This window comes from Alligator sinensis, unplaced genomic scaffold (genome assembly GCF_000455745.1).
Source record: "Alligator sinensis unplaced genomic scaffold, ASM45574v1 scaffold404_1, whole genome shotgun sequence".
NCBI lineage: Eukaryota > Metazoa > Chordata > Crocodylia > Alligatoridae > Alligator > Alligator sinensis.
In genome coordinates this window covers 3274436-3288604 of record NW_005841839.1, presented here as the reverse complement: position 1 = coordinate 3288604, position 14169 = coordinate 3274436, and the positions used below count along the sequence as shown (strand labels likewise).

Genomic DNA, 14169 nt, shown 5'->3' with positions numbered 1-14169 from the left:
GTGTATGTTCTCCTTGGTTTATGTGCTCTCACACAGTTTTTAAGGCTTTTACACCCACCTGTCCCTTTTATTTGGCGTACCTTCAGAATGCAAGCCTTGGAGTAAATGCAGAAGTACCCATTTTAAAAACCTGCTAAGGTCACACACAAAATGTAAAATAGTTTAGATTAGGGGCCTCAAGTATTTTATTGTCCTTCACATTCAGATAAAATAGGGGTTAAAGGTTTAATAAATGTTTTAATTACTCTAGGTTTTAGAAACAGTATAGACACTGATATCCTGTGATATTATCTATTCCTGGGATCTGACCACAGCCACTTAGAATGAATGAGTCCTTCCACTGGCTTCTGAAGTCCCTGTTCTTTTTAGTAATATCACAGATGGTAGCTAATTAAATCATTTTAATGTTATAAACAGGAGAGAGTGACTTCAGGTGAGAGTTATGGATCAGGAACATGCTAATATTTAAGAAATTTACAGAAGCCAGCAAATTTACAGAAATGCACAGCACATCTCAAACCTACACAAAGCTTGGTTAGGGTTGGGAGCAAAGCTAGGATTCAGGCTTTGGATTTGCACTGCATTCCTCTCATAGTTGGACTGAACCTTGCTGGGCAAGTTTGCAGATGACACCAAGTTATGGGGAAGCATGGTCATGCCAGAAGATAGGTTGCAGATACAGGCAGACCTGGACAGGCTGGAGAGTTGGGCGGACTGGAACCAGATGAAGTTCAACACTCAGAAGTTTAAGGTGCTCCATCTGGGGGCAAACAATCCCCAACATACCTACAGGCTTGGTGGCGACAATTTGACTTGCACCACAGCTGAAAGGGACCTAGGGATAGTGATCGACCATCGTATGAACATGAGCCGGCAGTATGATGCTGTGGCCAGCAGGGCAAACAACACACTAGCATGCATTAACTGATGCATCTCATACAATACTAAGGAAGTGATACTCCCGCTGAACTCTGGACTGGTGAGACCGCAGCTGGAGTACTGCGTCCAGTTCTGGGTGCCACACTTCAACAAGGATGTGGAAAAGCTTGAGAGGGTCCAGAGAAGAGCCACCAGGATGATCAGGGATTTGCAAGACAAGCCATACGAGGAAAGGCTGCGGGACTTGGATCTCTTCAGCCTACAGAAAAGAAGGCCAAAAGGGGGCTTGGCAGTAGCTTACTGCTACATCAGGGGAGTACATCAAGAACTGTGAACAGCTGTTCACTAGGGCACCCCTGGGGAAGACGAAGAGCAATGCATACAAACTCCTGGAAGGCCGCTTCAAGCTCAGTTTCAGGAAAAACTCCTTCATGTGTGTCCAGATTGTGGAAGAAACTCCTTCCAGTGGTGGTGTAGTCACCTACCCTGGAAATCTTCAAAAGGAGACTGGACAGTCACCTTGCTGGGGTCACTTGACCCCAGTTGTCTTTCCTGCCTAGCGCAGGGGGACTGGACCCGATGATCTACAAGCCCCTTCCAGCCCATAACAATCTATGAATCTTCTGATTTCAACTGATTAAAGTTCACTCACTGGGCTTCCCAAAGCACCCCTCTTCAGGTCTCTGCCACGAAAGAATGGCCTCCAGCCAGTGGGGTTTGTAGAAGTCAGAGAATCCAGACATACCACAGAACATAACTGTAGGGAGAAAAATAGAATGTAAACCCACATTTTTTATCACTGGTCATCCTACAGAAGAAAATACACTTAAACCCTAATCTAATGGGATCTACAACCCTGCCATGCAATCCTATTAGAAAAATGTTAGTTTGACAACTTTTAATTTTCTCTTCTTTCTGGAGAACACAACAAATCAAACAAAAAGAGTTTGGGGAGAAATCTATTAGATTAATCAATGCAACCTTGGCTAATGGAAAATGGTTTCCTAACATTTATTTGGATTAACTCTAAAAGTACCAAACTGTATGTCTACCACACTAAAAGCAAAAACTTGTTCTCCAAACTTTCGTTCTTACATTCCTAAACATAGATTTGTGAAACCATAGATAAACATATACATAAAACTGGCTTAATTTCCAGGTGTGCAAAACAGCCACCATAGTCAGTGGGAGTTACAGGTCCTGAGTTCAATTGACAATCAGGCATCTTATTTAATACTGTACTATAGATTTATGTCTTAATCCCAGATTTTGAAATGCTGGACTTAATTGTATTTCAAATAAGCTCAAGCAGTGCTATCCCCCTGTTAAAATTGAGAAAAAGGTGCAAAATGTAAGGTACCAAGTAATAACTGCCAGAAGATGGAAATGAAGTATGATTCACCTCCTTAACATAACATACTTTCTGTAACTTCTAATGATACATTTGTTCCAGGGGTAAATAACTCGCTTTTATTATTGTAAATTAACATCTGCTTTGTTATTGCTTCATTCATTGGGAATAGGTTACATACTATTTTCCATGAAAAGGTCTTGAGAGAAATATTTGAATCCATTGCTTTCGATCTCCATGTTTATTTTCATCATGCTAGCACAGAAAATATTCTTGTAATATTGGGCTCTCAGGAACAGATGATTGGAGCATCCTTTCTAGGTACAGAAGAAAACCAGGTTTCTGTGTCGCATTTTAACAGCTTGATTGATTTTTTCCCCCTTACTTACATCAGAGGAGGGATAATGAGATCTGAGAGTTGAGATCTGCAGCTTCAAATCTGAATCCAGACCTAAATGATCTGCAATAATTTAATCTGACACTAAGATTCAGCAGGGAACCATTCATACGGACTGGGGTCTTCCAATATAATTAATTTGAGCTTCTTAATTCATCCAAAGGGAATGGGGAGGGAACTGTTTTCTGTATCTTAGAATGGTATATAGTGTATTTATTTGAAGCAGAGACTGATCATTAATCCACTGGCAGAATAACGGCACATAAAATAACATCTTCAGCCAGCTTGTTCGCACTCCTATAACCCATAGTTGTACCAACATGGGTATAAATAACCTAGTGCCTAAATTTTATTATTTAGCTATAAGTACCCAGCAATCACATATAAATCTTAAGTGAATGATAGTAGTAATGGCTGTTAGATTAGCCCCAGTCATCAGAATGACTGCTGTGTGCGTTTCTGCCATCAAACATCCAAGTGCCCAACCAAGATACCTGGGTTAGAAATAAAGGAATGGAACTACCCACTAATGCAGGCAACAGCAGAAAACCATGCCCATTAAATGTACAGGCTGCTGTTTTTGGTACCTTATCCTACCTCATAGTTTCATAGTTAGTAGGGTCGGAAGGGACCTGAGTAGATCATCAAGTCCGACCCCCTGCCCTGGCAGGAAAGAGTATTGGGGTCAAATGACCCCAGACAGGTGTTCATCCAGCCTCCTTTTAAAGACCCCCAGGGTAGGAGCCAGCACAACTTATCTTGGAAGCTGGTTCCAGATCCTAGCCGCCCTGACAGTGAAGTAGCGCCTCCTGATACCTAGCCTAAATCTACCCTCTGCCAGCTTGTGACCATTATTTCTTGTCACTCCTGGTAGTGCTCGAGGGAACAGGGACTCCTCCAGTGCCTGCTGGTCCCCTCTGACTAGTTTTTGAACAGCCACTAGATCCCCCCTCAGCCTTCTCTTGTGGAGGCTGAACAGGTTCAGGTCCCTTAGCCTCTCCTCGTAGGGCCTGCCCTGCTGCCCCCTGATCATGCTGGTGGCCCTCCTCTGAACCCTCTCCACGTTGTTCACATCCCTCCTGAAGTGCGGCGCCCAGAACTGGATGCAGTACTCCAACTGCAGCCTGACCAGTGTCACACAGAGGGGGAGGATCACCTCCTTGGACCTGCCTGAGATGCATCTGTGGATGCACGACAAGGTGCGGTTGGCCTTCCTGACCGCCCCTGTAACCTGTCTAGGTCCAATTGCAGCCTATTCCTCCCTTCTAGCACGCCCACTTCTCCCCACATTTTAGTGTCATCTGCAAATTTGAACAGGGTGCTTTTTACCCCCTCGTCCAAGTTGCTGATGAAAATGTTGTACAGTGCAGGCCCGAGGACCGAGCCCTGCAGAACCCCACTGCCCACATCCCTCCAGGTCAAATAAGACCTGTGCATCACTGCTTTCTGGGTATGGCCCTTCAGCTAGTTAGCGACCCATCTGACTGTGTAGGTGTCGACACCACAGTCTCCTAGTTTTTTAATGAGAATGGGGTGAGAGACAGTGTCGAAGGCCTTCCTAAAGCCCAGAAAGACTATATCCACCGTGACACCTGCATTCAGGGATTTTGTGACCTGGTCATAGAAGGCCACCAGGTTGGTCTGACAGGACCTGCCTCTAATGAACCCATGTTGGTTGCCCCTAAGCATAACCTCCCCTGCTGGTTCCTCGTGGACCTGCGCCAGGATAATTTTATGAAAAATCTTCTTTAGGACCGAGGTAAGACTAATGGGCCTGTAGTTTCCTGGGTCCTCCTTCCTCCCTTTTTTGAAAATGGGAACCACATTGGCCCTTTTCCAGTCCTCTGGCACATCACCAGAGCACCATGAGTGCTCGTAAAGCCATGCCAGGGGTCCCGCAATGACCTCTGCCAATTCCCTCAGCACTCTGGGGTGGAGATCGTCAGGACCAGCTGATTTAAATATGTCCAGTCCCTCCAGAAGTTCCCTGACTAAGTCCTTGCTGACCCTAGGCCTGGGTGCACCTCCCACAGGGCCTACGGGGGTCCCAGTATGGGGGAAGACAAGGTCCCTACTCAGAAAAATGGAGGCAAAGAAATTGTTAAATAGGTTAGCTTTGCTGTCTGGTGTGATGACCAGATTTCCTAGCGTGTCTTGCAGAGGCCCCACATTACCTGGTACCTTCTTTTTACCCGCTAGGTATTTTAAAAAGGACTTCTTGTTGTCCTTGATCTGGGTAGCTAGTCCCAGTTCCATCTCCGCCTTGGCCTTGCTGACCGCCCCCCTGCAGCCCCGAGCAACAGAGGTATAGTCCTCCCTGGTGATGGCCCCTCCCTTCCATTGGGTGTACGCCTCCTTTTTAGCTTGGAGACGTTTCCGGATGCTTTTGGTGAGCCATGGGGGCCTTTGCACCCTCTTGCCCCCTTTGATCCATGTAGGGATTACCTACCTACTCTACCTACTCTTTGAGGTCTAAGTATTTGTGTGTAGAGGGACAGCACTAGAGACCCCACTATGATTTGATTTATGTTTAATGTTGAACACCCTCCATGTTTCTCCACACACACACACACACACACACACACACACACACACACTCCTTCCTTTTCAAAATGTACAGCAAGTCATATGATCCTTTGTCAGATTCCCAATTTGTGGGTCATTTAAACTTCCCTTGCTGGACAGTCTGCCTAGTTATGGTGTACAGGAAAATCTATTCACTCCTCTGCTGTAAAAGGCTTTTTTTTCTTGCTCATGGAAGATTTTTTTTTCACCACTTCTTTTCTTTCCACTTTTTCCCTTGGCTTCTCTTTTTCTTTTTCTCTCTCCTTTTTTTTCTGACCCTGTCCTCATTGCTATCTTTCCCAACTTTTTTAGTGGGGAAATTGTCAGGAAAACCAAACTTTCTAAATCCATGGCCTATTTCTGCACATACTTTACAAACATGAACTTACGTACACGGGGTGGAATTATACCTTTTTTTTCTATGCTCCACTGAAGTGTTGAAGCCTTCCATTTTAGTTACATTGGCATGAAAAAATATCGGTGGCCTTCACTCCAGGACAAAATGAATATATTGCTGTATGTCTTTCTGTGTGGGATCTTTTTCCTTTTCCTTTATCCTTAGCTTCCTTACTATAGTTGCAGATAGTGAACTCTGTTTGGTCCTGAAGTCCAAACTATTAATTTAATTTGACATCTTAGAATATCAAGAGACACTGTCAATTACCTGTGTATGACACTGTCTCCAGAGGGGGTTTCTCCTCACATATTTTCTACCTCACATACCTGATCTAATTTGTACCACATAGATGTCTTTGTACATCCATAGCTTTCCTGCTTCCCTCCCTCTCTTTATATATCTCATTGAAGACATTGCTCTCTCCCTGTCAACATCTGCCTCCTAACCTCTTCTTTCCATTTCTATTACAATTCTAAGTTACAGGATACCAAAACTGCATTCGGTGAACACCCAGAAAATCCACCAATCACATCCTCTTGAATCCGTGTATAATCTGTCTGTGGCTGATAATTCTAAGGTGACAAATCTGGCACTTACCATATCTGCAAACATGAAGTAGAAAAGCTGATGTGACAGGGAGTAATCTGAGCAGCCAAATTTTGTCATGATGTTCCTGCAGGCATTGGTTACAATGCAGGGCTTGCCGTTATCTTTCCTGTGCAAATAGAACAACACTAATGAACAGTGCAAGCCTCTGAAAATAAAAAGCCCAATAACTAAATGTAAAAACATATTTCTCTCCTGCAGAAGAGTGTAGCTCATCTTTTTCATTTCTGAATGCAGACAGAGGTGGGAGAAGGGACAAAGAACAATGGTAAAAGTGTATCCACTTTTAGGGATGAAGAGCAGTGGTAAAAGTGTTAATGGGAATAAAACATACCAAGTTCCTAGCAAATATGTAAAGCATGAATCACTTATTTCCTCATTAAAACAATCAGGGTCACCAAATTCAGGATAGGCAAGTGTTGAGTCTGTCTGGTTCCAAGAATGAGGAAGTATCCAAAAGTCTGGTCCTAAAATTGGCTCAAATTCTGAAAGCAAATGAAAACAGGAAATCCATAAATAATGAAGTGGCAGAGGAGTGATGCTCACATCGTAAACTCACAAGTCTTCTAACCATTGCATGGTTGGATCTGTCTTTCATTAACAAAGACAGAATGTACTACAGAGACTGCTCCAGCATGCGCGCACACTGCCCCATAGGTATGTCAGATTCAAATTAGTCTGTTACCATGAATGGTGCGTTGTCTTTATGCCCAAAGCAAAGGGGCCAGGCCCAGTATTTAAAACTGCCCCCTAAAATGATAGGAAAGGATTCTGGAAGGATGTGGAAAGTTTTTAGGTGTGAGAATGAAACAAAACAATTATTAAAAGAAATCACTTTTGTTTGCAACAAATATCTTCAAGTGTATCATTCCTACTCAGAGACTATGGCCCTGGCAATTTGAAGAGGGCATAAACATGGAAGGCATGAAGCATACATTAGATTTCTGCAACCATCTAAAAATCACAGATTTTAGCACTTTCTGCCCACAGTGTACTATACACATGAATAGAATGTCATCCTCTGCATAAGTGGCATTTTGGGGACTTAGATGACCAACTATAATCATCTAGATAGCCAGAAAAGAATAGAACACCGCCCTAAGTGAATTGGGCTGGCCAACAGTTAGTGGCTGAACGAGGAATAGCACCCAGGGGTGCATCCCCATGCATGGGAACATGCATTTCCCCCAGAACAAATAGCAGCGGCACATTTTTGTGCTGCTGCTACTTGTCTCCGTGCATGTGCCTGCATGTGCACTTTGGCATGCGACAAATTATCCAGGGTGGGGTAGAGGAAGCTGGGGCCAGCACCTGGGCTGGCCCCAGCAACCTAACCTGGGGTCCTAGCGATCTCCCAGGACTGCAGTGGCAGTGATCCGGGCACGCAGAGCCTGTCCTGTAGCTGGAGTATGGCTCTGGCTGACCAGGCTCCAATTTCTGGTGGTGCATGCTGCAGACACGTTTTTTTCCCATTTTTTTTAGATACCGGGATTTCTGTGCACTGGAATTCATGCGCACCACATGTTTCACGGTGCCTCAAAAGGCTTTAAAATTGCTCCCTAAAATGATAGGAAAGGATTCTGGAAGGATGTGCAAACTTTTTAGGTGTGAGAGTGAAACAAAACAATTATAGAAAGGCTTTGAGGCAGAGGAAACCACAAATTCCCACTCATGTGGACGCAGCACAGGAATTCAAACTGTCAGTCCCAATCTCTAACTGCTAAATAGCCCTCGCTTCTTAAAAACCTACAGTATACTTCATGCATTATGCATAAGAGATGCCCCTCTGCCTATAATGAGTAAACTTGTTTCTTTTCAGTAACTATAGTACTTCAAAACATTTCAACACAAACAGTTCCAGCCTAAATAATAAATGTCCTTCTCCACCACTGTTGGTATAATTTATTTTTACCTTTGAAGTATTCCAGGTCATTCTGCTCAAGAGAATGCATCGCTTTTTCAATTAAAGAAGACAGCTTCCTCACCAGGCTTTCTGCTCGTGCCTGCTGAGAGAGTAATTCATGTTCTGAGGCCCGTTCCTCCAGGGCTCCTTTCAAATGAGCTGAAGGAGGAAAGACAACAAGGTTTTGTATGTGATTATAATCCTCTCTCTCTTTTTTCTCTTTACATTTAAAAAAAGTGGGGAGTTTTGTTACTTGGTCTAGTAACTGCCATGGAAAAAACAGTTTATTGGGTAAAGGCTTGACCAGAAGCAAAATGACTACAGCTTATCAAGGACACTTCATATGCTTTGGAATGTACAGTGATAACTGAACTATAACAATTTATCTCTTTGGTCAGTGAGTACCTTCCCATAAAGCCTGGTCCTACTAGTGTGGCACCATTCACTTGTGGTGAATAGTCAAGAGGACCCATAACCAGGGGAAGAAAGAAGGAAATAAAAGCTATGTAGCCTGCTTGTTGTAACCTCTTGCAAGGCACATACATCCTATAATGAAAAGCATGATATTGATGTAGTACACATCACATGGTGGCATTGTCTTCTATGTTTTTTTTTCCTTTGTGTATAAGCAATTGTTCACTTCTGGGATGAAAGGCTGGGTTGATCTTGTTAATGTAATAGTCCATGCTGACACAATGGTGTTTGAAGAGGGAGTTGTGAGAGAGTGCAGGAGAAGTTGTGACAGTCTGGCTGGCAGTGACTTAGCCCAGGGGCTTTGAAGGGGCAAAAGATGATTGGAGGACTTGGGATTCCCTTTCCTCGCCAATCAGGCCCCAGGGACTTACCCTCCGTGTCCCCTGATTGGCCTCTGGGGTCACCTGGATGGGGATAAAAGAGGCAGCGCAACTGACTCAGGGGAGACTAGCGAGGGACCAAAAGGAAGGAGATTCAAAATGCTGGCAAGAGCTGGGTTAGCGGGGTGGGAGCAGTTGCCCCAGAAGAGCCTGAAGGAGAGGGACCTGTAGGCAGCAGTTGGACCCTCAGCAGCACGGCGTGCGGCGGGCAGGAGAGGCTCCTGCTGGGCTCCAGGATTGCCTACGAGAGGCTGTGGCCAGCAGGAGAGGCTCCCTGGCTCTAGCAAGGATCTGAGCAGTGACCTGAGAGGTTCCCAGCTCTGCTTCCAGCTCCTCCAGCAAGAGGCCAGGCAGTTCAATGTGAGGCCGGGGCTCCAGGAAGGTCAAGACCCCTAGTAGCTTAGCAGAATTCCAGCACTGGTGGCTGCGTGATAGAGTTTCTGCCCACCCTATGGGAAATCTGAGTTCAAGTTCTAGCTGGGGTGACTTAGGATGTGTGAAGTGACAGATATGAGTTCTTATTGTAGTGGAAAGGGGCCATTGTGCTCTCTCCCCCTCCAAGTACCTATATTCCTTGTCATTTGACATTTTGTATTTCGTGCCTTTTTATATTTCACCAACCAGTATTGTTTGTTCTGCAGTTTGTGTTTTACACTTTGGTTAACTCTGTCTTTTGTCAACTGGATGAATATGTCTATGAGTGTGTCTAACCTTTGTTGAATCCTGTCCCCTCGGGGCATTGTAGTGTCCCCTATACCCCCTGGTTTATACTGGTTATGTTCCCAGTATTGTTCTCTCATTAAAAGGTATATGGTTAAGTCCCCATTGTTGATCTGGCTCTGCTCTATAGGGGGAGGAGAGTTCCTACACCTCCCACAGCGCTTGTGCACCTGCTTTGATCCCTTCAATTGGAGAGGGGGTACCTCTTGGAGTACTGCCCAGGTTACAGAGTTCTCTCTCTGGAGTGGGCTTAGTAGAGTCAACTCATATTCTATGGAACCAGGTAGTAATGTTGAGCTGACATTCCTGGAAAAAGAGAAAATGAACCAGCTGTCTGACTGTCTCTGTTCCATGCCTTGTATGAAAACCAAACAAGCTATTTTGAATATACCAGCATGTACCCTCCTGATTTTTTCTTTACCGAAGGGTGGACCAGAAACCCCTCCGCCAAGTATCTGCTACTGCAAGGCAGGGATACTATTGTAAGAACAGGAAACTACTGTTTGAAGATGGACAAGTGTATAAATGCTTATACTGAGAGTGATGACAGTTAATATTCTGTAATACATCCAAGGTTTTGTTGTCTCACTACAAGACTTTGCTGACCTACATTATGGATCAATCAACACAGACCCAAAATTACTTCTTTAGTGGGAGAAGTGTCAAAGTTCAGAAAAGGTACTGTAACATCAAGGCATCTGAAGGAATGAGGTGAGAGTAAGTTGGTTAGATCTATGTTAAAAGGACCCAGATCTTTTATGTCCCCACACCAGCACCACCCACCTAAAAAACACTTTACACTTTATCTCAGTCTTAAACTCAGCTGCAACCCAAGTAATTGTAGTACTGTGTTCCTGGGCAGTGTCAAATGTAGAGAGTTTCTGAACAAACAACAGTCTGGGGGCAGGGGGTGGGGGGGAATCTATACTTCTTGTGGCTTGTGAAAAGTATTATTTAACTGCAGGAAGTGTTAATGCTAATGTTGGGAAGTTAGCATTACCAATTTTCTTATTTCTTTTTTTATTTGTGAAGCCTCTAATGAGTCTCAAATAAGACAAGAAAAAAAAAACTTCCTCTTTTAAAATCTCAGTACTTTTAAATCAGTTCTCATGATTTGGGGACCTGGAAAAGCTGGAAAGATAAGATGCCAACTAGCCTGAAATAAGAGGTGGCCACACCTTTGCTTAAGAAGCCACTGTGGGACAGAAGTGCCTTTGCCAATCATGGCACCATTTGCAGGCTTTCCTTTTGCAGCAGGGAGATTACCAAGGGGCATATGATTGGCCAGACTTATATGCTTCTGCCTGTACAGATCCTTATCAATCTAGTTTTGGGTCAACGTATGGTGTGGAACCTGTTGTACAGGTGAAAGATGTCAAATGTTAATAGTTGCTTCTTTTGATTAAGGGTGGATTTTGCCATTAGTAAGACACCACATGGACAAAAAGGAGGTGTTTCAGGAAAATGTTGCATTGCTCCCAGGCTCTCCCTGATGCATAGAGGCATTGACGACGCGTAGGGGGTGCATGCGGGTGCACGTGCATCCCCTGCATGTGGCGGTGCACCCCTGCGAAAAGGTGCTGCTGACACTGTCAGTGGTGCCTGCAGGCAGTTAACACTTGCCACCCACCTCCCACTCGCTGCCAACACTGCCGGTGGATTCTGCGGGCGGTCCGCGAGTGCCACTGGCCACTGCTGATGCTGCCGGTGGCGTCTGCAGGTGGTTGTCCTCCCCCCACCGACAGTGCTGTGGCCACCTGCAGGATCTCCCTGCTTGTTGCCACCATGCTCCCACTGCTGACAGCACTGCCACCACCTGCGGGAGCTCGCCATACCCCCAGCCTTCGGGGACATGCAACATTTATGCATAAAGGGCTGATCAACATGCTGCCAAATGTTGAATAACTGACATTGTATATTATTGTTTCATAGATGTTAGTGCTAGAAGGGACCTTGAAAGATCATCAAGTCCAGCCTCCTGCCCCAGGGGCATGAAGTCAGCTGAGGTCAAAGGATCCCAGCAAGGTAAGCATCCAAACATTTCTTAAAAGAGTCCAGATTAGGTGCCTGCACCCCCTCTGGAGGGAGTCTATTCCAGGCCTTGGGGGCTTGGACAGTAAAGAAGTTTTTCTTTATGTCCAGCCTAAAACAGTCTTGGAGGAGTTTGTGACCCGGGGTTCTTGTCATCCCTTGGGGTGCTCTGGTGAACAGACATTCCCCCACATCCTGATGCACACCCCTGATGTACCTATAGGCAGCGACCAGGTCACCCTGAGCCTGAGCTTTTCCAGGCTTAAGAGTCCCATGGCTCTCAACCTCTCTTCATAAGGTCTATTATCTTGCCCTCTGATCATGCGCATGGCTCTCCTCTGGACTCTCTCAAGCTTATCTACATTCTTCTTGAATTGTGGAGCCCAGAATTGGATGCAGTACTCCAGCTGTGGCCTCACCAAGGCCGAGTTCAGCGAGAGGATGACATACTGAGACTGACTTGAGAATCATTTATGGATGCAAGCCAGAATTTTGTTCGCTTTACCAGCTGTGACATCGCATTGGTGGCTCATGTTCATCTTGTGGTCAATCATGACCCCCAAGTCTCTTTTGGCCATGGTGCTAGTGAGTGTAGCACTCCTGAGCCTAAAAGCGTGCTGCAGGTTTTTTCCCCGCTGAGGTGGAGTACTTTCCATTTTTCGGTATTGAACATCATCAGGTTTATATCCACCCACTTTCTAAGCCTATCCAAGTCAGTCTGAATCACCAGCCTATCCCTGGGTGTGGATATTGTACCCCAAAGTTTAGTGTCATCAGTGAACTTGGCCAGTCCACTTCTGATACCAGTGTCCACTTTGTTGATAAAGACGTTAAAGAGAATCGGTACAAGGACAGATCCTTGGGGGATGTGGCAAGGTGGGGCTCCCTGCCTAGCCACTGTGCTAGGTTCCCCACTAGCCTTTGGGCACGCCACCCACCTGACTCGCCTGCCATGCCTTGTTCTTAATTAATTAAGATGTTAACGCGGGAGGCTGCCCATTCTTGCCCCGATGCCAGGGGGCGCTATCTGTGGCTCCGTACCTCCCCTATGCCGCAGCCCTTGCCTCGCAGATGGCATCCAGATGTTACAGTGCTCCCGGCCTACAGCTGGACCAAGCTTAGGCTCACCATCAGGCCTTAGTCACACACACATTCATACCACCCTCCTCTCACAGGGTCTCTTTCATGCATTGATAACTTATTCTGCCTTGCTCCCTCTTGCAGTGGGCCCCTTAGGCCATAGGCTTAGCTAGTCCATTCCTTGGGTGGCAGACATACCATCTTTGGGGCCTCTCCTGCGCCCCTCACCAGGGTAGCGGCCAGCCAATTACCCGACTGGGTCTAAGCTTGCTCTGGCCCCTTCTGGGGGCAACTGTGTGTGTATATAAACGTACTGGGACCTCAGCCCTCTGGTTCTTCTCCCCCTTCACTAGGGCTTCTAATCTCCACACCCTCACCGGGACTCCACACCGCCCCCTTCACTCAGGGCTACTCATCTCTGACCCCCTCACTCAGGGCTCCACACTGCCCCCTTCACTTGGGCTCCAGATCTTCGCCCCCTCACTGGGGTCCTTATTTCCACCCCCCTCCCTGGGAGGCTCTGTACCGCCCCCTCACTCAGGGCTCCGCACTGCCCCCTCTCTCGGGGCCACGGGACTTCCTTCCCTGGTGGGCTCAGGTGGCCGCAGCCGTGCCTGGCCCCCACTCTCTCTCCTCGGGGTCTTGCACCCCACAGGGCTCAGGTGACTGCAGCCGTGCCTGGCCCCCACTACCTCAGGCTCAGGGGTGATCTGGTGGCCACCTATAAGTTTATCAGGGGTGCTCATCAGGATCTGGGGGAACATCTGTTCACCAGAGCACCCCAAGGGATGACAAAATTGAATGGTCACAAACTCTGCTGCGACCGATTCAGGCTGGACATAAGGAAGAACTTCTTTACTGTCCAAGCCCCCAAGGTTTGGAATAGACTGCTGCCGGAGGCAGTTCAAGCACCGACTTTGAACGCCTTCAATACACATTTAGATGTTTATCTTGCTGGGATCCTATGATCCCTGCTAACTTTCTGCCCCTGGGGCAGGGGGCTGGACTTGATGATCCTCCCCGGTCCCTTCCAGCCCAAATGTCTATGAAACCTCCGGTGTTACGCAAACCCACCCAAAGTTGAGGGCTAGGGTTAAGGTGACCTTTCTCACCTTTCACTGGGGTGATCACTGGCCTGGCATTTCCTGGGGGCTCCCACGCCACTGAGAGCCCCACCAGGTCACCCACTCCTGGCAGGATGCACTTTTAGGTCATGCCCAGGACCAGGAGCCTTCTAGCCATCCCCTGCAGCTCCTCCCTTACCTCCAGGAGGATACATGAAGCCTTACAGCCAGGCAATGTTGCTATCTTCTCTGCCAGAGGGGAACTGATCTGGTTATAAAGGCAGCCAGGGATCTAAAATGGCTGCCACAATCAGGCACCTGT

At 46.4% G+C, this 14169-nt stretch overlaps 1 protein-coding gene across 1 annotated transcript in view; it reads right to left on the bottom strand.

The window, feature by feature from the left end:
- The window catches only part of CUNH16orf89 (chromosome unknown C16orf89 homolog), a 26295-nt gene that overhangs the window by 4791 nt on the left and 7335 nt on the right, over positions 1-14169 (bottom strand). The window contains exons 2-6 of the mRNA XM_006015548.2: positions 8108-8257; positions 6530-6680; positions 6187-6304; positions 2412-2547; positions 1532-1636 (exon numbers count right to left, since the gene is read on the bottom strand). Of these exons, the coding sequence (XP_006015610.1) occupies positions 1532-1636; positions 2412-2547; positions 6187-6304; positions 6530-6680; positions 8108-8257 (660 nt within the window). The remainder of the gene's footprint in view (positions 1-1531; positions 1637-2411; positions 2548-6186; positions 6305-6529; positions 6681-8107; positions 8258-14169) is intronic.